At 42.2% G+C, this 23,651-nt stretch overlaps 2 protein-coding genes across 8 annotated transcripts in view; one reads left to right on the forward strand and one right to left on the reverse strand.

Annotated features, from left to right (window-relative positions):
- KBTBD12 (kelch repeat and BTB domain containing 12) overlaps positions 1 to 14,771 on the reverse strand; it is a 55,720-nt gene extending 40,949 nt beyond the window's left edge. For 3 of the 7 annotated variants that reach the window (XR_014561290.1, XR_014561291.1, XR_014561292.1), the window contains exons 1-3: positions 14,530 to 14,771; positions 7,057 to 8,239; positions 5,184 to 5,454 (exon numbers count right to left, since the gene is read on the reverse strand). Coding sequence is in view for 2 of the 7 variants with exons in the window: in XM_083727172.1 (XP_083583298.1) it covers positions 5,184 to 5,454; positions 7,057 to 8,135 (1,350 nt within the window). In the remaining 5 variants the exon portion in view is untranslated. The remainder of the gene's footprint in view (positions 1 to 5,183; positions 5,455 to 7,056; positions 8,240 to 14,529) is intronic. The other 4 variants (XR_014561293.1, XR_014561294.1, XM_083727172.1 and 1 more) reach the window with 3 other exon arrangements.
- The window catches only part of MGLL (monoglyceride lipase), a 158,325-nt gene that overhangs the window by 38,894 nt on the left and 95,780 nt on the right, over positions 1 to 23,651 (forward strand). The window lies entirely within an intron of this gene.

Genomic DNA, 23,651 nt, shown 5'->3' on the forward strand with positions numbered 1-23,651 from the left:
AAGCACTTCCCTCTATCACTTGTATGTACTGTCTTTCTCTTTCACACACACCCTACTAAAAGGCCCAGCAAAGGTATGACCGGCTTCTGTACACCATATGAACAAGAATAAGTCACAGGTTATTGCCAATCTTGGGATCCTGGGGGGGGGGGGGAGAGAGAAGTGAACAAAGCCTAATAGTGCTTTCTTAAGCTGATGGTGTTGATCGCTGAGAACAAGGGGTGTTTCAACAACAGGTATGCTTTCTTCTATGGCTGATAAGCAAAATACCTAGATACAGTGGCGTAGCGTGGGTTGTCAGCCCCCCGGGCAAGGCAAGTAATTTGCGCTCCCTAACCCGTGGATTTGCGCCCCCTAACCCTAACCCCCAGATGTTGCGGCTGGTGCGGCCGGCCCCCCTGCACCCCCCACGCTACACCACTGCCTAGATAGACTGTAGTTCAGGTGTGGGGAAGCTTTGGCCCTCCAGATGTTACTACACTTCCCAACAGCCCCAGATAGCATGGCCAGGGATGGTCAGGGATGATGGGAGTTGCAGTTCAGCAACATCTGGAGGGCCAAAGATTCCCCAGACCTGCTGTAGTTATTTAAAAGGGTATGCTAATGTATAAGATGAATAGTTCTTGAGTTAATGTAGGGAAGATGTTAACAAAAATAACTGTTTTTAATAAGAAAGCAAACAAGTGAGGATGAGCTGGGAAAAATCAACTTCAAATGTCACTGCAGCTTATTCTTAGGCAAGCCACTTAGCTTTAGCCTACCATCTGCAATACAGACATAATAATACTGGCCTATGTTACCAGATTATTGCAAAGAGCAATGAGATGGCGGGTGTGTTGAAAGTGGTTGTTGTCAGTATTGTTTGTTTGTTTGTTTATTATTAATTCCATAATAATTAATGCTGGTCAGCTTAATAAAAGAGGGAGCTGTGTGACCCTCAGACCCAATCATCAAGTTTATGTTTTGCTCTGGAAAAGTTGCCTTAAAGTAATTATACTATGTCTACTTCATCTTGTGACAATTTTATTTAACTGCACTCCCACATAGCGAAAGCTGGCATTTACCACGCCAGCATAGACCAACGAAATTATAATATGATGAACTCACTGTATGAAATGCATATTCAGATTGAGTATTCACCACATGAAAGCTGAAATGGTGTTATCATGCCAGGAAAATAATCTGCAAGTCAGGCCTTAGTTAGAAACATTATAATTAAAAGATGAATTACCTCTAGATAATGTTGTTGGCCATTCTGTTGCATTGTGTGAAGTGAAAAGAAAGGTCTATGCTGAAGCCTAGCAAAACCACATAATCAATGAAGTGTCTGGACCCAAAAAGGCAGTTTGACTGCACTTAGTCTGAGAGTCCATCTTAGACAATTCAGTGGGTTTCACATTAGTTAGAGAAGAGTCTGTGCATGATAATTTTAAAAGAACCATTTGGGCTCTGGATTTTGAAGGGCTGGGCTGTTATTGTGAAACTGGTACTGTCTGTGTATTTGCTTCATTTTTCAGTCCTGTGTTATTTGTCCTGTTATGTACTGAAGTTCTCACCCTGGGCCAGCAGGGGGATACTGTAGGTAGTTTTCACTCAGGTCCACGTCAGTTATTTTAGGCGGGAAACCCTGGGTTGTTGTTGCTACAATGTTGACAGCTGGCTGCCTATAAAAGCAGGCCGGCTGAGCTGTTTGCTGTTCAGTTTCTATTCCAGCTTACAAAATAAAGAGCTGCTTTGGAGAAATCGCTGTGTCTGTATACATATAAGTCAGTGGATCACAGCCTTAAATCTGGAGGATTCTCCCTTCCAAGTGAAGCTTACCTGTTGCTTGTGAAAGAGGCACAAGGGAATAATAAAGAAACACACCTATGTGGGATGTCCTATGCAGACTATGAAAATGATGGATTCTTACTTTGAAAACATGACAAGGAGTCATTCAAAAAACCATTGGCATGTATTGTTGGGCTTTGGTATCTGAGTCCTAAAACCATACTTAAATTAAACAATCATTGTTCACTATGCAACTGACAGAAGTCATGAAAAGGCCATTGAGGCTTAATCTTGTGTAACTGTAAGATTAGGAGTTGGCATTTTTATGCAGCCTATAATTACATGAGGATTAAGCGTCTTCAAAAAATCATTGCTCAAAACCACATGTTCTTTTGTCCGCGTGTATGAAAAGCGCCCATGACACTGCATCATAGGGCTGCTGGGTTGTTTATGTATGTGTGCTGAAAGGTAGGGAGGCCTGCCTGCTTAGATCAAAAGACACTACTGAGCTTTCGTGACTTTTAGAACAGCTACTTGAATTTGATTGCTTTCATCTTCCCTCCCCATTCCTTTTTCTTATTGTGTCGTGCCTTTTAGACTGTAAGCCACAGAGCAACGGCTGTCTTGTTTCGTTTTTAATCTTGGTACAGGACTTGGTAAACATTTAGACACTTTATCAATTATGTTAATATCAGAGTATTGTGAGGTAAATAAAGCACCTAAACAACATTCCCATGATTTTCACAGCTAATAGCTAAAACAATAAAAGTTACATTGAGCAGAACAGGACGGGACATGAATATTTGAGCACATGAAATGTATGCCTGTGGTCTTACTGGGGTTACATCCACGCTGTATATTTAAAGCATATTAGACCACTTTAGCAGTCATGATTTCCCCCAAAGAATCCTGGCAACTTTAGTACCTATACCTATCATAGAGTTACAATTACCAGCACACTTAAATTCCAGTTCCCAGGATTCGGTGGTGGTGGGGAAGCCAAGCTTGTTCAGGTGGTATAAAGGTACTTTAAATGTATGGCATGGATGTGGACCTGCACCACTGGAACAAACAATATAGGCAAGTATGTTTTCATATGTTTTCCCACATTCTGTGCTTTCAGATTTCCAATATATCTGTCAATATATCCTCCATGGGAAACCAACTAATCTACTACTTTAAAAGGTTAGCTGAACAACGGGGAGTAATAAATGAATCATCAGCAATTTGCTGAGATAAAAGTTAGTCATGAATTGCAATTAGCCTCTTGCAGCATGCAAGGTCAGCATTAAGAAGGTCCTGGGCTCACATGTGAACACATGACAAGAATCCTGCTGCATATAGACCAATCTAGGTCTTCTTCCTGTTTCTCACAGTGTTGGTCAGCCAGACGTTTTTAAAAAGCCCAGAGGGTTCACCACATCCTCTCTCCACTCTCAAAAGCCTCTCGTAAGCAGCCAACTGACAAAAGCCACCTTTGCATTCTCCCAGCCAGAGCCCGTGCATGTGATAGCCTGTCTACCTTCCTTCTCTCTGCACCCTGCTCCTTGGCTCACGGCAGTTGCCTGAAACAGCCTTGCTCAGTTTCAGGCTCCAATTTCCCTCCCTCCATCATCCTGACTAGAGTGATATTCCAGCTCTCCTTGCTCCCTCCAGACACAGCTCACCCTCCACCCCTTGTGCATCCTGCTCCCCTTGTCTTACCCATCTGGTACTTGGGCCAGCCTTTCTAGTGGCCAGAGTGAGATAGCCCACCCACAAGTGGCAGACTTTGAGGTCCTGTTTCAGGAGCAGCAAGTTCTAAATGACATCATGCACATTGCATTTTTACTGCAAGGAGTGGGCACTGTTTGGATTGTGTGTCTCAAACAAGGAAATGCCTAATTCATTTCTACACTTGGGGGCTACAGTTGAAAGAGCAGTAAGAATCACTGTTCCGTAACCTCGTGGAGGAAATTAGGCTAATAAGTACACATAGGATTGCAAGCTGGGAAAGGTTATTCTGCCACAATGCATAAGCATTTTATGAAGTCAGTGAGCAGGAAGGACGATTGACAGCAGGAGAGTGTGATGGGATGGTAGGGGCAGAGTCAAAGCAGTAATAATAATAATAATAATATTTTTTTATTTATACCCCGCCCTCCCCAGCCAAGGCCGGGCTCAGAGCGGCTTACAAGCAATAATAAAAACAAGATGAATGGTTACAACTTAAAAACAAAAATCATTAAAATAATGGAACATTAAAATATTAAAATGTAGCCTCATCGCAGGAGGAGAAGGAAAAGAAAGGGGGGAAAAAGAGAGAGAGAGGGAGGGAATCAAATTGGCTCCAAGCCAAAGGCCAGGCGGAACAACTCTGTCTTACAGGCCCTGCGGAAAGAAATCAGATCCTGCAGGGCCCTGGTCTCATGAGGCAGAGCGTCCCACCAGGCCGGAGCCAGAGTTGAAAAGGCCCTGGCTCTGGTTGAAGCCAATCTAACTTCTTTAGGGCCTGGGACCACTAGGGTGTTGTTATTTATGGACCTTGAGGCTCTCCGTGGGGCATACCAGGAGAGGCGGTCCCGTAGGTACGAGGGTCCTAGGCCGTGAAGGGCTTTAAAGGTCAAAAGCAGCACCTTAATTCTGACCCTGTACTCCACCGGGAGCCAGTAGACAGGTGAAAAGTGTCTGTGGAGAATGACAACCGAAGACACGGTTGAAAGTATGGCTGTGTGTGCATTACTGGCTTAAAATGCAGTTAGGTCATTCTTTTTTTCAACTCAGATGCCGGTTTGGAGAAAAATGCATCAAAATGCAGTATTTCATAAGAAATGTCAGGACAGATGCAGAACACATATGAATTGTGGCTAATGATATATGCATAAAGGTAAAGGTAAAGGTACCCCTGCCCGTTCGGGCCAGTCGTGTCCGACTCTAGGGTTGTGCGCCCATCTCACTTAAGAGGCCGGGGGCCAGCGCTGTCCGGAGACACTTCCGGGTCACGTGGCCAGCGTGACAAAGCTGCATCTGGCGAGCCAGCGCAGCGCAAGGAAACGCCATTTACCTTCCCGCCAGTAAGTGGTCCCTATTTATCTACTTGCACTTTGAGATGCTTTCGAACTGCTAGGTTGGCAGGCGCTGGGACTGAGCAACGGGAGTGCACCCCGCCGTGGGGAATCGAACCACCGACCTTTCGATCGGCAAGTCCTAGGCGCTGAGGCTTTTACCCACAGCGCCACCCGCGTCCCAATGATATATGCATACCGCTTCTCAAACCAGCAGTGAGAGCACACTCGATGAGGTAAACAAGAGTGTGTACATGTTCTTAGAGGAGAGGAGGCACAGGGAATATGTACAGGCCTCCACAACAAGCACAGGCAGTATGGGTAGAAGAGTACACCATATATGCTAAAAAGCTCTGCGATATTCCTCACCTGCGGTGTCCAACCTCCCATGACGTACAGCCTGTTTTTCACGGTTACTGCAGCATGGCAGGCCAAGGGCACTGGGAGGGGAGCCAAGGCCCTCCAGTTTTCTTGCTCCATTGAGTACTTCCCCACACAGTTTGTGATATGGTATTGGTTTTTCAGTTTCATCTGACCTCCTGTGATATATAGGTCATTATGGATGGTGCCTAGAGCATAGAGCTCACGAAACTCTGCAGTACACAGACTTTGCCAAGAGTGATTCCCCCGACTGTTGTACCTGTAAAAAAGAAGAAGAAGCTAATATTAGAATTGTCAGGGCAACAGGTCAAATCGGAAACATTTATACCTAATCCCTCTCTTTATGTGTCATTTTTATTTTCCAACAATGACAAGCAATGCAATTCTAAACATGTACATTTGGGAAGAATGGCAAGATAGAAATTTAATCATGATAATATGATGATGATAATGGTGATGGTGATGATGTATGCTCAGAAGGAAGTACTATTGAGCTCAATGCGTCTTTCTCCCAAGTACGTAAGTGGGAATAGGATTGCAGCCAAAATGTGCCAAAACAACTTCATACCTTGGTAAACTTCTACCCTAAAATGACTGCAATATATATGGCACATGTTTGTGTTAGGTTTATACAGCGGGTGGGTGGGTGTGAATCTGTGGCTTTCAAGTTTGAGGTGCTGGTACTGGAACACAGAGCCCTTTTGCAGGTTGGAACCAGGATTTCTAAAAGTGTCTCATCCTTTATATACCAACCTGACCACTGCACATCCTCTCTGATCTGTATCTGATAAGACAGGTCACCCATCCTGCCCAATGTCAGAATAAGTTCTTAGCAAGGCAGCAGCTATCCTGCAGAATTTCCTCCCACAACATCTGGAGGGCATCAGAGTAGGGAAGGCCAGTGGAGAACATACTATTAGGAGGGTGTGGCAATATCAGCGGGAAGGATAATTTTCTGTCAGGAAAATTCTTCCGTCTTCTATCCTGTTTTCTTTAAGAGGTAGAAAACAGAATGAACAGTGTGTATACCTAGCCTTACAGCTCGGTCCTAACAGAGATTACTTCAAAATAATTCCTCTTGATTTTGTTGGGATTTATACCCAACCTCAGGTTCCCTTAAAACATTGTGAAGACTTTCAGTAGTAATGATACTATTGAGTAAACAAGAATAAGAGCACTAAACTTGCCTGTGATTCAACAGGGACTAAACCATTGCAAAAGGAGGAGGAAAAAACAATAACTAGTAGCCTATGGAATTATTTGTGGCACATAGAGGGCACTCTAGCCATTTTTATCAATGAATTGGGCTACGAAATAAAAGATTTAGTCCACAGCCTGTAGAAATCCCACTTGAGTGACTGTTGATTCGTATTTATATTGTACATAGTGTACTAAATATACTGCAGGAGTCAAGGGGAACTCGGTAGAAGCCTGTGTCTTGGCAACAACATAGCCACCCAAAGCAGATACTTTATGGTAGTATAATAAATAAACTGGTATTGGTGAATAAAATAAAATAAAAATAAAACTTATCAGACGCCACCAGTATAAGTCAGATGAAGAATTATAATTGTCCGAAATCTTTCATAAACAGTTACATATGGTATCTTTTTAATCAGCACTGTTATGAAATAATGGTTATGAGGTTAAAGCCCTAAAAAGAGGCTGTTAGTTTGCCAGCCTCTGAAGTTAGGCAGAATACCAGAAGATCAGAGGAAAAGGTTTAGGCCACACAGCATTAAACAGGCATTGGGGTGAGTGTTGTAGCCCTTAAACCTTAACTTCTATGCACACATGGTAATTTGAAGTTTATGATGGGGTGCTAGTTGTATTTAGTTTCTTCATGTCAGAGGATACAAACCTATAAATTTCAATTTTCTTGGTCTTTTGCCTAGACATTTTGGCAGCGCTTGCCTCCCCGGCCACAATGATATCATTATTCTCAGTAACCACACCGGTGCATACACATCCCAAGCCTTCCCCATATTTCGGAGAGGAAATGAAGTATGTCTTTTGTGTAACAGGAGCATAACAGAAACTGGCATCGCCGTAGTTGCCGTGTCTTGATCTGATGCCCTGCGAGTTATTGCCAATGCAAAGCAGAAGGGTAGTGGTCTCCATGCCATAGCGAAGGGTGAGAGAAGGTTGGTTGGTTTTCTTGATAGTTTCCAATGCTCTCTCAATCATCTCACTGCACAGTGTATTACTGAGAAGCACTGTGTTTCTTTTCCGAGCTTCGACTAGGAACGAAGGGCTCACAAGGACTAGCCTGACTTGCTTCAGGAGCTCAGAGAGGTGATCTGCTCGCAATTTCCTGCTGTGGTTAACCCATCGGAGGACTAAATCCAAGACGCTCTCTTCCCTGGACACATTCAGATCATCTGATCTTATGAGATTTAGCAACTGCTGCATTTCAACCTCCAGTATTTCTTCATGCAGGCTCACCTCTGCAAAGTGCAGGTACAAATACCTCCTGGCTTGATCTGAAAGCTCTTCGGCCCCAATGTGCTTGGCAAAGTAATGGATTCCCACGCAGTTGGAAGCATCCATGTGCTCCATCATGTATGCCTGACACATGCTGGAAACGTCATCCATCTGCATGAAAAAAGCAGTGGTGGCCACACCCTGTACATTGGAATTAGTGAGGTGCAGCTCAGCCGTGTACATGTACTGGAGAAGTATGGACACACTCTCTGCTGACATGTCATGCAACTCTACTTCTTTCTGTGTGCATTCAATCAGGCCGCAGGTAAACATTGCTTTGAAGTAGGGGCTGAAAGCAGACAGCATCAGTTTGTGGCAAGGGAACTTTTCACCTTCAGCCACCAAAACCACATCAATCATTTCCGATAAATCTCTCATACTTTTTATTTGATCCAGTAAATTCAAGCTATGCCGCTGCTTCCTTTTACCCTCGGACTTGTAATCCATGCTAAACATTTGGGTGTTGTTAAGATCTTCTCTTGTACTTGCTTGAGGTTTGAAAGATATGCTATTGGCATATCTAATAGCTTTGAAAGTGAAGTTCCTTCAATATGATGTTCCTGGAAGGGAGAAGGAGAAACATGTAATTTTCTTATGTGAACAAATCTTCAAATTGTCTGACAATCAAGTTTTACTGTCACAGCCTAAAGGAAGTAAATATTTTGAGAAGATGAATTTGCAATATATAATTATTATTATTTTTGCAAATTTAGGATTTTCAATTTCTGGTTGAACAACAACAAAAACCCAGTGTTTTTCCACTCCAGATTTTGAGGATTGAACAATTTGCACCAGGAGCTGGTTTCATTTATGTCCCTTGTCAGTGACAAGATCCTGAATAATGCATTACTATAGCAATATTTGAACAAATATGCAAAATATTCATAGTGTGAATGTTAAGAATTCATGAGAATATTGAGACCCAGTATATAAATCTGGATTCTAATGGATAAATTCTGCAGTCTCCATCCATCAAAACTCATGCATTTTTTTTCCTATTTAGTTTCCAACTGCATTGCAGATTCCGGCAAGGAAACATTGGTGCAGAAACCTTGACTGGGCATTAACTGATGCTGCAACTTTGCTCTGACATCCAGTGTCCAATATAAATTGTTGTGGGTGAAAACTCAGCTAATGGAAGTGTTTTCATTCTGCAGCCTATGGGAAGCAATGCACAAGCTCTTCGCTATAATCACAAGTAAAGGCTGAGTGCTTCTATACTCACAAGTCCAAATCCTTGTATTGGGCTGAGGTGGAGAATCTGTCCTGCAACTCCAATAATCACTGAGCATTAATTGTATCATGTTTTTAGGTTTCTTAATGTTTAAAAATGCCTTTAGATGTTTTTGTTTTTGTTAATTAAATGAGATTTTATTTTGAATATTTTTATCACTTTGGTGTTTGCTGTCCCGCACACCTTTGGGAGGAAGGTTAGGATATACATTTAATTGTTGTTACTGTATTAATGTAAGGTTACCAGATTTTTTTTCAAAGAATCCGGGGACACTTTTTTAACAAAAAAAAGAGGATTTTTTTTTAAGTTATTTTTTTAAAAATTAAGAAGTAATATCTTCTCTTTTGTGGTCTCCTCTGTCGTGCAGCCTTCCTCTGGGCCCCAACCTGCTCTCTTGGAGCACTAGCCACTGTGGAGTAGACTCAGGTTGGGCCTGGGCTCGGCCATGTGTCCTTGCCCTTCCGGTGCTCTCCTACTTCTCATCCTCAGTGGCACAGCAAGGTCAGGGCTCCCCTCTTTTTTCTCCTTCCTCTTTCTCTCTCTTCCTTCTCTTCCTCTCCTCCTTCTCCCTGCGTCGGCCCCGGAGTGTCGCTGGGCTCTCGCTCACAGCTCGATTTGGGTCCCGGGGGGAGGGGGAGCAGTGGTTTCCCCAGTTGAAGCGGCAGGCGTCCTCAGTTCCCCCTTGGTAGTGGTGGCAGCAGCAGCAGTCTCAGCAGCTCGGAGCCAGCCTGGTAGCGCAGTTGGCTCTGGCTGGCTTCAGGAGCTGCTCGCTGCTGTGGCATCCACCATTTTGCCTCGCCAGAAGTCCCCATATGATGTGTCGTGTGCTGTTGAACCAATCACACAACATTCATTCCCTACTAATAAATCTACAACACTTAAAATATGAAATCCAGGGACATTCTGGGGACGGATTTTGTCCGGGGACAGATTTGTAAATCCGGGGACTGTTCCCGGGAAACGGGGACGTCTGGTAACCATATATTAATGATACAGATGTTTGCTGGGGCTGATGGAAATTCAGCACATTCTGGAGGAACACAGCTTCCCAAAAGAAAGCGCCTGCTCTAGTTTAGCTCTCTTCTTCAATAATGAAAGAGGAGGGTAGCTAGATTTTGTTCAAAGAACAGTTCCTGGAGACAAATTGCCAAAGAGCTATTAATACATGAAAATAAGACTCCCACTGAAGTAACATTTTGATAATATTTTGCATTAGACATCCTGGATTGAGGGAGCTTCCTAGGTAGAGCTGAGAATTCAACAGCTCATAGGGGGGAATGAAGAGAAGGGAAGACAGGAAAGAACAATTTTTTCTTCATCTGATGGTTATGGACTAATATAACAGCACATCTAATAACGAGGAGAGAATTACGAGGCTGGATTGGGGACCTATAAACCATACTATTTTGGACATGAAGGTTGCCATGGGAGACAAAATGCTGGCAAAGATGTGAGATCACGGTCCTGAGCAAAACCTAATTCTCTCACATAATGAGAACAGCACAGTTGTCACTTTTTCATACATGCATCCCAAAATGCTCTTGGTTAACTTGCCAAGAGGAAATGGCCCACCCTGCTCAGTCGGACTAATTCCCAAGTGGGTGTGCATACGGTTGTTGAAGCCATAAGAGGATAGCATGCTTCTCCCAGGTGTGTGATTTCTATATTCTCATGTAATTAGATTTCTCTCTCTTTTTGATCTTGGTTATATAAGATAGGAAGCATTTTGGGAGGGAGAGGAAGAACCATGCTAGCCCCATATCGGTGAAAGGACATGCTGGAAAAAAGGAACTGAGAAAGAAAGCTAGGAATGGGACCTGTAGAAAACAGCTTGCCCTCTTCCTTCTGAATTCTCACCTTGCAATCAAACCCCTTTAAAGCACATGGTCTCCCTCAAAGAATCATGGGAACTGTAGTTTGTTAAGGGTGCTGTGAACTCTGAGGGGGTTAAAGTAACAGTTCCCAGGATTATTTCAGGGAAGCCAGGACTGTTAAATTGTTAAAGATGTGCTTTAAACGTATGGTGTGGGTGTGCCTCCTGAGAAAGAAGCTCAATTTTCTGAAAGTTTGGTTCAGACCCTGAGATCTGTTAACTCTAGCTATAAACCACAAATATTGAAGACTTATAAGAATGTATCTCATAAAATTAATTCATGAAACTAAAATTTTATGAGATAACAGGGATCAAGCATAATTTTGGGGAGTCCAGTTCAAAGTTGTGACTCGAGCCTGCTCCCACAAATACCTGCAGGCTTCTCTCTATCCATGGCCCTGAGTGGAGGAGAATTTATCCAAGGAAGTGTAGAATAGCAAGAAACAGTTATGATTTGTTGTTCTTCAAAACTATATTACAAACACGTGCCCAGACCTGGGGTTTATTAGGACCCTCAAATCTCAGTCCAATATATTTTGCTCCTCAAATACTGCTCCCCCACAACTAGGGCAGTAGTTGTGGGAGCTGGGAGCTTCAGTGGTGCCCCTCTGGAGGCTTCACCCAGGGCAGAAAACCTAGCTAGCCGTCTGAAGCTATGGCTCTGCCCTCACTACAAGGAGATCCCAACTGATCTGATTTCCTAGAATATATCTTGAGCATAGATTGGGGGTGGGGGTGGGGTTCTAAGCAGTGCATGCTAGGTGGACCCTAATATAGTGGTACCTCTGGTTAGGAATTTAATTTGTTCCGGAGGTCCGTTCTTAACCTGAAACTGTTCTTAACCTGAGGTACCACTTTAGCTAATGGGGCCTCCCGCTGCTGCTGCCGCCGCCACACAATTTCTGTTCTCACCCTGAAGTAAAGTTCTTAACCTGAGGTACTACTTCCAGGTTAGTGGAGTCTGTAACCTGAAGCGTTTGTAACCCGAGGTACCACTGTAGGTGCAGCAGAGTTGTGCTGCTTGTAACAACCCAGGAGGTATTTCCTGTGAGTTTACTACAGCTAAGGAGTGGAGGAAAATGCTTCACTATCTGCAAATATGTTGGTTCTCTGGGTTTGCACTAAATTTGCTCCAGTTTTTTTTTAATCAATACAGGGATAGTTTCTTTATGTACTGATGCAGTTTGGTACCTGAATGAAATATAGAAATCCTTCTCTGTGTCTAATGAATACAATAATGAACAGTAAAATATAATATGGTATGGCTTTCAGTTTTAACTCCCTGCTTCGTTGTAACACCATCATTTCCCTAACATGCTAATTGCTAGGGCTTGAAAGGCTTAAAAAACCTTGCTTTACTGTGTATAATACAAACACTTGAAATACCACATTTAAAGAAAAGAAAGAAAGAAGGCTACATTCTCCCTTTTTATTACTTTTATTGGTTACCCTTTGTGTCCTGACAATGTTAATTTCGTTTTCCTTCTAGTAAATCTGCTTTAATTTAGTAATTATTAGGGTAGTTAACACAGCATGCTTTCTCATTCTTTAACAAAACCTCTAGCAGTTGTGCTTTGGCAACACTCTGTACATCTGCTCTCCAGGACTACTGTTATGAAATACCCCAAAACATTTGTGCAGAAATAGAGCATTAAGGCGGCAATACAGGTGACTCTCAACTTATGTGGGGGTGACATTCTGGGGACAGTGTGTAAAGCCGAAATTGTGTATAGTCAAAACAAATTGGGGTCAATGGCAAGTGGGATTGCCAGACTATTTTCTTCCTCAGACACCTGCCCTGTTTCTGTCTCCTTTCTGCCCTCTTTAATTCCCCACCCACTTTCTTGCCAGTCACGTAAGCTGAATGCACATGTGTTAAATGCATATATAAGTTGCGAGTTACCTGTATTATATCTGTATTATTACTTGGTTGTGGATTCTATTGAATTCAATGGGGCTTACTCCATGCTTTTTTCTGGGGGTACTCAGGGGTACACAGTACCTACACCTCCCCCCCAAAGTTAAGGGCCATAGCTGTGGACTCAGTGTAAAGAGGAAGTCTGGCTCTGTGATCTCTGCTCCAGACAAGACTAGTTCCTAGTCTGTTGTCCACCTCACACTATGATGGCATAACCTCCAACTAGGGAAGGAGAAGTGGTCTGTCTCCTTTTAGAAGCATCACTAACTACTGTAGTAGTTTCTGTGGCGATGAGTCATCTGGACTCTAGTTCTGCAGAGTGGTACAGTGGTACCTTGGGTTAAGTATTTACTGTAATTCGTTCTGGAGATCCATTCTTAACCTGAAACTGTTCTTAACCTGAAGCACCACTTTAGCTAATGGGGCCTCCTGCTGCTGCCGCGCCGCCGGAGCATGATTTCTGTTCTCATCCTGAAACAAAGTTCTTAACCTGAAGCACTATTTCTGGGTTAGAGGAGTCTGTAACCTGAAGCATATGTAACCTGAAGCGTATGTAACCCGAGGTACCACTGTCCTTAATAGTCTTGGCTAGGGCCATTAACTTAATGAAGAGACTATTTTGACCACTTTAGCAGGCCCTCTCTCATCTTGCAGCTATAAAACCACAGGTTTGGAGGAGATTGAAAGATGACACCCAGACTACCCCATGCTACAACAAGACATTTTGGTCATCTCTAGTATAAATAACAAGTTGATTCACAGCATAAAGATATCTGACATTTCCAGTGTCCCTGTTAGCTAAGGGACTCACAAGTCATATGTGGCAAATGCGTGTTCCATCATACAACGTACAGTGAATTAACACTGACACTACACAACCTTTGTTACTGGCTCCTGTGAAGGAGCAGTTTTGCAGCCTCTTAATTTCCTCTAATGGTATGAAAACTCTTATTTACTTGGCTGTGTACACACAATAGATTTAAAGCACTTTATCCCCCCTCCCCCAAATAAGCCAGAGAACTGTGGTTCACAGAGCTGCAATACCCTTAATAAACTACAGAATTTTGAAGGTAACGTGTATTAAATGTGTACACATTATAGTAATGTGTATTATATGTGCATGGTGTGCATGCAGCCTTACTTTGCATTTCCTTCTTGCTGGCAGTGTTTGACCAATATGTGTAACCTTAAGCAATTCTGTCAGACTCAGGTACTCTACACCCAAATTAGAACTCCCATATCAGCAATAGAGCAATTATGCATCTAAGTTTGTATTGTGATCTCACAGGGCGCAATAATATACTCCATCTGAGTCTGTTAACTCCATGGCTGTAGCTGATAAATCATCTGCAAATATTTTCTATGAAAATATTTCTCTAGAAATTGGTGTTGATTTCAGTTTCTAGGCTTTCTGTTGTTGCCTTGTTTGATGTCTGTAGCCCTGGAACCTAATAGTTTAATGCTCTTTCCGTCTCGTTCAAGCACAGATATTCTAATCTTGACTTCAGTTTCAGGCAGTCTCATGCAATCACAATGGCAGTTCTGTATAATTTATCATGCATTCGATGTACATTATGGCTTCACATTGAAGTACTGCAAAGAAACCTTCTTGAATGGCTGCCATTGTCTACCATGCTAGTTTCAAAGTGTTCCCATATGCTGGCACCCTCATCTCTGTGGAACACAGTTAAATTTTTCTTTTTGTTTCTCAAGGCCTAGCTTAGGCCTGTATTCACATCACAAATATAACCACATCACTTCCCTGCCACCTAAAGCTCAGCCTTTCTACTGCATTTGTATCCATTTCCAAAAGAGGCATATTTACCTTTTTCTCTCGGCATTTCTATAATTTCTGTTACTTCTGGGTCTTTTCTGCTTTGGGGAACCAGGATGGGAGGAGTAGAGAAGTACAGACGGAGAGGCGAAAAAGCAAGCCTCCTTTTGCCTGGTGCATATACCAGAGTCACATGTGGATGGAATGAAAGCCAGAAGATATAAATAGGCTTGGCTCAATATTATTTGACTTGGCACTTTGAGAGAGCTGTATTAATGTCACATCGCGGGGGCACATTGGGACTTGGTGAGACAACTCACCACCTGGCATTTGTGCTTCCCCTGTATGAACTGCCATGTAGCTATAAAAATAAAATGGTGAACCAATTTTAAGAGAACTGCGACTTGGAGCTGGACTTTATTAACTGGGGCAAGTCAGCCTTGCTTTTGCTGTACTGGTAGAGAAGGACTATGGTGGCCATGTGCTCAACTTTACAGAGGACAATCCTCTATTTGTGCTCATGCCCCACTCTCTTCACATTGGCCTAGTTTGCATGTCAAGGCATGGCTTAGCGTGAACATGCAGGCTCCCAGAGAGGAGCTAAGCCAATGTCTGGTTTAGCGTTTTGTCCATATCCAGACCCATGGTTTAGCTCTCTAGGCTATCCATGAGCTGTCCTTAAGGCACAGCAACAAAAATAACTGGGGAGGAGCAAAGGAACCTGAACACATTCACACAAAGATATGGTTTGATTTAGCATGATATAGAAACCAGTCCACACGCAAGGTTGTGTAGACGCTGCACATTTAAAGCGTGCCACCCCCAAGAATGCTGGGAATTGCAGTTTGTTAAGGGAGATGGGAATTGTAGCTCTGTGAGGCATAAACTGCAATTCCCAGCAGTGTGTGTGTGCTTTAAATGTTTTTGAATGTATGGTGTGTAGGAGAAACTGCTATAACATTAAGAACTCTGCCAGGGAGTTGCATAAAGCTTTGTTTAATAAACCTGTTGTTACTAACTTCAGTGAGGAACCTTAGTAAAGGTTCCACAGACAATGGCAGCTTCCCTCTCAGCTGCTTTGCTTATGTAACTTTGTACTGACCACAGTACAAAGTGGTGTCTTGAGAGTAAGAAAATGTTGGCATGGGGATCAATTTATGACTGAAGATTAAAGAGCTATTCTTAACTGAAGATTAAGCTTTAAAGATCAGCTCTGAGTAAGAAGGAAAACTGAAAAGTTCTTTAGACTTGTGGAATTAGCTATGCAGACATTAAATTTAATTTTTCTCCCTTGGTTCTCAGAGGTTCAGATCAAGAAGACATCCAATGAGATTAAGGAACCAAATACATGAAGAGGTTTTAATTTACACCATCCAGATCACTTTTGTTATACCACTGAAAAGGACTTTCCATATCTAAATTTTGACCTATTTTTAACTAGCAATTTAAAAAATAATATAGAATGAGGTACTTACACTTTTTCTTTTAAAAGGATAAGCAATTCTCATAATATTGAAACATATACTTTTCTTCCTTTTAACATTGATTCACCGTAAATATTTCTCAGAACTGAAATCTGTTTCTTTATCAAGATTTACCATTCTAACTAGGCTTGTTATCTTAACGGACTCTCAATAACTCTTCAGATGTTTTAGCTCACTGTGTGTCTTGTGTTTTCCTTTTACACAAACACAAAATGAGGGAACGAAAAGGAAAAGGGAAAATATTTACAGACTTGTCTTTCCCCATGCCAAATTTATATGTCTTCTTTCATTTAAATAAATAAAAATTAAATGTAAGTACATTCCTTTGGGTGTGAGATGTGTTTGGAGATGCTCTTGGAAAGTCTGGGATCCTGCTCAGACATGCTGAGACTTGGTAGTTGGTTGGACCCTAAATTTTCAGATCCAACACTTGACTCATTTCAGATACAACATATGTTCCATTAAAAGTTCTCTTTGAAAAGATACAGGATCACCCTCAGGCATTTTGGGAGCTAATGGATGGACACTGAGTTTTCACATCCAATTTTGGCATTGCTTCAGAAGCAATTTGCAATATAACACTGTCTCAAAACAAACGTAACTGATCGGTAGAAAACACAATCTGAAGGAAGAGACAATGCACATACTTTTGTAAACAAAGAAAATCTTTAATAAAAATTATTTTAAAAAACTTCTGAAAAACAGCTAGACTCAGAAACTGGGAACTGTAGCTTGTTAAGGGGGCTGGGAATTGTAGGTCTGTGACAACTACAGTTGTCCAGATTCTTTGGGGGAAGTAAACTGCTTTACATATATGTAAACTGCTTTACATATACATAGCCACAAAAATGTATATTGTGCTGCTAATTACTATTGCTAAGCGAGAAGAAAGCTTCAAATTTCCACAGTATGTAATATTCTTAAAGGTCTGCAACCATTCTTAACTCAGTTTTCCCAGTGCTAGTCACTTCTTACCAAGACAGTGTTCCTAGGGTCTTCAAATATTTGAGATCCATAAGCACGTAGTAGCATAAAATTTGCAAATGATAACCAATGAAGTTGCAGGCCCACATTACTCCCTTTGGAAATCAGCTATGCCACCTCTCAACATTTATAAACTATGCAATATGGGCAGGTTTCAGCCACATTTTTACCATTGTTGAGGGTTTGTCATCTTTATATTATGCAGATGTTGCCTTAGCAGACGAAAAGTCCTGCTTCCTGGCTGGGAGAAACAGAAGGGACATAATTATGTTATGATGAGCTGGAAAAGAACGCATAGAAAAATTGGAATGCAAAGCATGATGGATGGTGCTTTTGTCAATTGGGAAGGCAGTGTGAGAGAGCCAGGCTGCAAAATAATAAAACTTCCTCCACAATTCTGTCCACTTTGGCTGCTGAAATGCGGCAACGTGCCATCCAGCAAAGAATTAGTTTCTTTCTCTCTCTCTCTTTTGTTATATTAGTTATGTGGGGCTTATAAAGTAGGTTATGTTGTCATCATCACCGGTAATAAAAAAGAAGACGAAGCATTAAAAAAGCACTTTTCTGAAAGGCAGGGCTGTAAATACTTGAGAGAATTTATATTTATCCATATGAATTTGATATTACAAAGATAATCTGCTTCCTTTGTGGACAAGTGAATAGTATGCTATCCCTGGAGTCTAGGGGGTTTAATTCAAGATCTTCCTTGGTGGCATGACAGCCCTTGCTCCCTTGACAAAGCTACTGCCATTTTCAAGTTCCCAGGCTCCATTTTGGGAGACCACAGATAATGCACAGTTAGTTAATCAGTCCTGCTTATGTATTTTGCTTGTTAACCTATCTTTAGAACATACAGAAATTATGGGTGCATTTTAATGCGTAATGCTAATTGATGTGACAAAGTTATATTAGAATATTATCAGAAATAAGAAATAAAACACTGAAATTATTGCGTAACTGCGGCATGCAACAAAATTATCATTTTTGGTTGGCCCCTGGAGCTTGTTGACTCTCATGCGCTGCACACCCTATATGGCTGCCACAGGGTCTTGCGTAATAATAATAATAATAATTTTTATTTATACCCCGCCCTCCCCAGCCAAGGCCGGGCTCAGAGCGGCTTACAAGCAACAATAAAAACAAGTTGAATGATTACAACTTAAAAACAAAATTAAAATACAACATTAAAATATTGAAACATTAAAATATTAAAATGTAGCCTCATCGCAGGAGGAGAAGGAAAGGAAAAAAGAAAGAGAGGAAGGGAATCAAATTGGCTCCAAGCCAAAGGCCAGGCGGAACAACTCTGTCTTACAGGACCTGCGGAAAGAAATCAGATCCTGCAGGGCCCTGGTCTTATGAGGCAGAGCGTTCCCCCAGGCCGGAGCCAGAGTTGAAAAGGCCCTGGCTCTGGTTGAAGCCAATCTAACTTCCTTAGGGCCCAGGACCACTAGGGTATTGCTATTTATGGACCTTGAGGCTCCCCGTGGGGCATACCGGGAGAGGCGGTCCCGTAGGTACGAGGGTCCTAGGCCGTGAAGGGCTTTAAAGGTCAAAAGCAGCACCTTAAATCTGACCCTGTACTCTACCGGGAGCCAGTGCAGTTTGAAAAGCACTGGGTGAATATGCTCCCATGGCAGAGACCCTGTGAGGAGCCTCGCTGCAGCATTCTGCACCCGCTGAAGTTTCTGGGTCAGCTTCAAGGGCAGCCCCGCGTAGAGCGAATTACAGTAGTCAAGCCTGGAGATGACCGTCGCATGGATCACTGTGGCCAGGTCGGGGCAGGAAAGGTAAGGGACCAACTGCTTGATGCGGCGAAGGTGCATAGGAGATACTTAGCCAGGGTATTGCTGCCGTAGCGTATGAAGGGCTCAGAAGCCATGCAGTCTGTGCCATACTGATATGCCTTGAAAGAATTACTAGAGAAGATGTATGTGTGGAGCCCTGGTGGGAAATTACACCCAAGCTAAGCAATGAATGCATGTATGGGGAAGTGGTCGAGTATCTGCTTTGCATGCTAAAGCTCCCAGATTCAATTCCCAGCATCTCAAGTTGTGGCTCAGAGAGACTTCCTGTCTCAAACTTTGGACAGACACTGCCAGTCAGTTTAGACAATACTGAGCTAGATAAACCAACAATTTGACTTAGTATATGGTTGCTTCCTATGTTGCTATATTTCCAGTGTCGCTATCGCAAATGATAATTGGTTTTGCTACTTTTTATACTACACTTTTTCTAACCCCCGCCCATAAAATGTTATTTATTTATATACCTGCTATCATCAGTTGCTACTTACCCGCCCTTCACCATAATGGCCCAGGGCAAGTTACAACAATGTAGGAACACAATATAGAAATTGGTTTGAACAATTTTCAATCAGAAGTCAAGCAGCTGGGTCTTTCAAAATAGGTGCCAATGGACAAGGTAAAGAGGTGCATTTTCAGCATACTCTTATGTAGTTGGTGCAGTATTGTGCCTAAATATTCTATTTGTTCATTGGCATTTTCACCTCACCCTTGTTCAAAAGGTGCTCTGCATAAAAGTATGCATTTTATTTTCGTGTCAACCTGTAAGGTAGGCTAGACTTCACAAAATCACTGAGTAGGCGCCATGGCCAAGGGGAGATATAACCCAACCTCCACATAAGCTTTGTGCAAGCAGATCAGGGTGACTGTTGAATAAACAGGTTGTCTGGAGGGGTCATTACTCTGGAGCAGCCCTCCAGCACTCTTTAGCTTATTCACTAAATTGCCCATAGGCTTCAGAATGTAGAATGAAAATCTGGTGACATATTGCAGCTTTTCCTGCAGGGGAAAAAGCCTTTAAAATCCCCAGAGTTTCCCTCCCACAACTATCTCAACAGCAGGGAAGGCTGGGGCAGCCTGAAACAGGGAGAGGGGGTCTGGACACTCCCCTTCTCAACTCAACAGAGCAGGAATAGCTCTTTGCTGGAGAGAAGTAGTTGTGCCATTGTCTCACTGCTCCCCCCACCTCCCAATCTTCCGGTGTTTATCTGGGGAGGATTAGCTGCCGGAAGATGGAAAGAAAGCCCTGCCAGAAGGAAGACAATGGCTTGGCTTTTTCTGTGAAACTAGCATGGATGTTCAGCAAAACTCTTGTGGGCCTGCCATGCTGCCAATGGCTGGGTCCTTTCAGCTAAAAACATACACAAAATTCAGTGTTGTTTTATCTGCTTATGGAATTAGACGGATCGATGTTCTTGCCAGTCCTGGAACTACGTAGTGCAGGCCAGGTTACAAATGTAAATGAACAGAAATATGTTTTGAAAAACCGCTGTGGCTAATGAAATGATTGACAGCCTCTCCAGTATTCACAGGGCTCCCACCATGGCAACTGGGGAAATGTCATCAAAGAACAGATCTGTTGAACATGTTGTCTGTATCCACAATGAGGAGATTAAGATCTCCCTCCAGGCACTTCATTTAAGTCCTCCTCTGCTCCAGGAAACGGGTGCTGCTCCCTCTCACAGCAGTTGTGACAGCGGGACAGAGAGGACTTTGACAGTGACATCAGAGGCGAGTCAAAACCCATTGATGGGGAAGGAAACAATTAAAGGCACATGACAGAGCAGGTTTCTAAGAAGCAAAGGTTGTTCAAAGGTGTCAGTGGATACCCTTGGCAAATGAAGTCATCATTACTCTGCCCTCTAGTGCTCAAAACTACAGTAAGTATTTGCCTTGTTTCCCTATGCTGTACTAAATGCTCTGTAGTGCATCTATATTCTTTTGAAAGTGGTACATACAGGATTCCCATGCAAATTCAGTTGGGGGCGGGAGGAAATGCAAAGCATATTACCGTAATTTTCTGTGTATAAGATGCCCCCATGTATAAGACGCCCCCTATTTTTTTTAACCCAAAATTAAGAAATTAAGTTGTTTAGCTTTTTTTGGGGGGGTGGGAGGTCGCTTCCACCAATCGCTCACCTGCCTGCCCACCACTGCCGATTGCTTGCCACAGCCACTGCCGATCACACACCTTGCCGAAGCCGCCAGTTGTCTGCCCACTTGCTGCCACAAACAACCTACCCGTCCACTTGCCACAGCCGCCATTCACCTGCCCAATTGCCGCAGCCACAGCCAGTCGCCAGCAGGCCTTGCCGCAGCCACCAATCACCTGCCCAATTGCTGCTGCCAATCTCCTGCCATTAATCGCACGTCCCCCCTCTGCATTCACTATCTGTGTATAAGATGACACCCAATATTTGCCTTTTTTTTTTAAGCAAAAAGCATTGTCTTATACACAGAAAAATACAGTGTATCTTGTTGCCCCAGTGTGGTTCCGGCTTCTAAAATATTTATAAATATAAATATTTAAATGAACATATTTATTTATATTAGAACATTTAGAATGTAATATCAAAGATTCTTCAGAAGTTTACTTTGAATACAACCGACCAAGAAGTCCTCCCATACAACCTTCATTGAAAGGAGTGGAAGCTACATAAGAGCACATGTTCAACATTGCATAGTTCCTATTATTATTATTATTATTATTATTATTAACCAACCTTCATCTGAAAATCACAGGGTGGTTCCCCTCGTAAAAATACAAAATGAGAACACAAAATACATAATAAAGCAAACACAAACCAAGAACCCTCCCCCTTCAACACATTTAAAGACCATATAATGTTAATCAGCCAAAGTTCTGGTTATAGAGAAATGCCTAAATATATGTGATGAAGGTGCCAGGTGAGCCTCCCAGGTGAGCTTATTTCACAAGCAGGGCCCATTCTTGTGTTTCCACCCCCTGGATCTCTTGTGTAGGAGGCACACAAAAAAGGGCCTTAGATGATGGGTCCAGAGCTGTTCATATGGAGACAGGTGGTCCTCGTGGTATTGTGGTCCTGAATTGGGATTATGCAATTAAATGGGGATTATGTAAGCAAATTTGGCAGTTAGAGCCACTCCCATTCATTTCGATGGCAAGGCCTTTCCAGCAGATGGTGTCCTTTAATACAACAAAATATAATATTGGATGGGGGAGATATGAGAGACCATTGGCAAAGCTTTAACAGGAAGGAAAAAAGGAAATCTATTTATTACAACATATCAATGCGAAAAATAAAAAGAAAGAAAGAATTGGGAAGCTGTGAGAATGCCTTGTGGGCATAGTTTGTTTTGAATGCTCACACGAAGGGTTCCATTGTGGCATACTGGCATGAGGCATGGAAAGGGCTTGACCGTATGTTTCATGCAGTGTATTTGGACAGTGATGCCAATATTTTGTCTCTTCTGTTCCTGGCAGTCAGAGTGCAAAAAGGAATTGGTTAGATATCAGTACTGGCCACCCAATCTGCACAACCAACTTTCTGACTTCACAGGGGATGGAAATTATATCTGCTTTGGAGGAGATGCTTTCCATGTGTTCCCCTTGCTTCTGGTTTAGTGCCATAATGATAGTGTGGAACACAGCCATGTAGACATGTCATTAGACCCCCAGTAAGAGCCTTACCATTAGTTTTATTGTCTTTAGGGTCAGCTACGCCCTGGTAGAGATTCCCTGCTACATGTGTTTCTTGCTTAAGGAGAAGGATTTGCTTATTCACTGTATGCTGTAGCCAAGGACCACCCAGCATCTGTTTAAGATAAATGTCACATTCACCTTTGTCAAGGACCACCCAACTATCGATAAATGCTGCCTATGCTCACGATTCTTAAAGTGTTAACTAGCTTAACTTATGAGGTGCAAGTAGACTTTTTCAAGGCCAGATGCTTTTCAAGGATGCTCTGTCTAGGCCAAGCACTAGAGTGCCTGTTTTGCTCTGTAGCCATTCATATGTGTTGATTTATAGTAATGATAGGATCTTTCCCTCATTAAATTTTTATTTCATGGAAGTAAAGAATATGTACACACACACACATATAAACATACAAAAGTAAAAGTATTACACAGACAAATAAAGATAAAGAAAGAGATAATAGTAAGAGAAATATATAAAAACTTAATTTTCACTTTGGTCACATTTCTTAATCTTCATTTTCAAAACTTCCTTTAGCTTTCCCGAAAATCATTCGAAGTAACACTTTAAATTACACATTTCTTGGTATATATTGTCATTGTACCTTTTTATATACGTTTCTTAGTGTATATTGACCTTACATATTATTTAGTCTCCTATTCTCTTTAAACAATAACTCACAATCTTTCACAGTGCGTCTCTAAATCCCTTTAGCGTTATTTTCCCTTGACTAATAAGTTCCAAGTAATCTACATATTTTCCCCAATCCTCAGTGAACTTTTGGTCTCTTATGTATCTTACTTTGCCTGTAAGTCTGTCCAATTCCATATAATCCAACAGCTTAAATCTCCATTCCTCCACCGTTGGTGTCTCCTGCTTTTTCCACATCTGGGCCAGCATTACTCTTGCTGCTGTAACTGCATAATATACTAATCTATGATCTTCTTTTCTTATCTCATAACCCAATATACCTAGTAGGAAAAATTCTGCTTTCTTTGGAAACGTATATTTTAAAATCTTCTTCAGTTCTATATAGATTTTTTCCCAGAACTGTTTAACTTTTCCACACTCCCACCACATGTGATAGAAGGAACCCTCACTAACCCTACATTTCCAGCACTTGTTATCCACCTTATACATTTTCGATAATTTCATAGGTGTTAAATACCATCTGTAAAACATCTTCATTATGTTTTCCTTTACCGTTACACACGCCGTGAAAT

The sequence above is a fragment of the Podarcis gaigeae genome, assembly GCF_964106915.1.
Source record: "Podarcis gaigeae genome assembly, chromosome: 2".
NCBI classification, from domain to species: Eukaryota; Metazoa; Chordata; class Lepidosauria; order Squamata; family Lacertidae; genus Podarcis; species Podarcis gaigeae.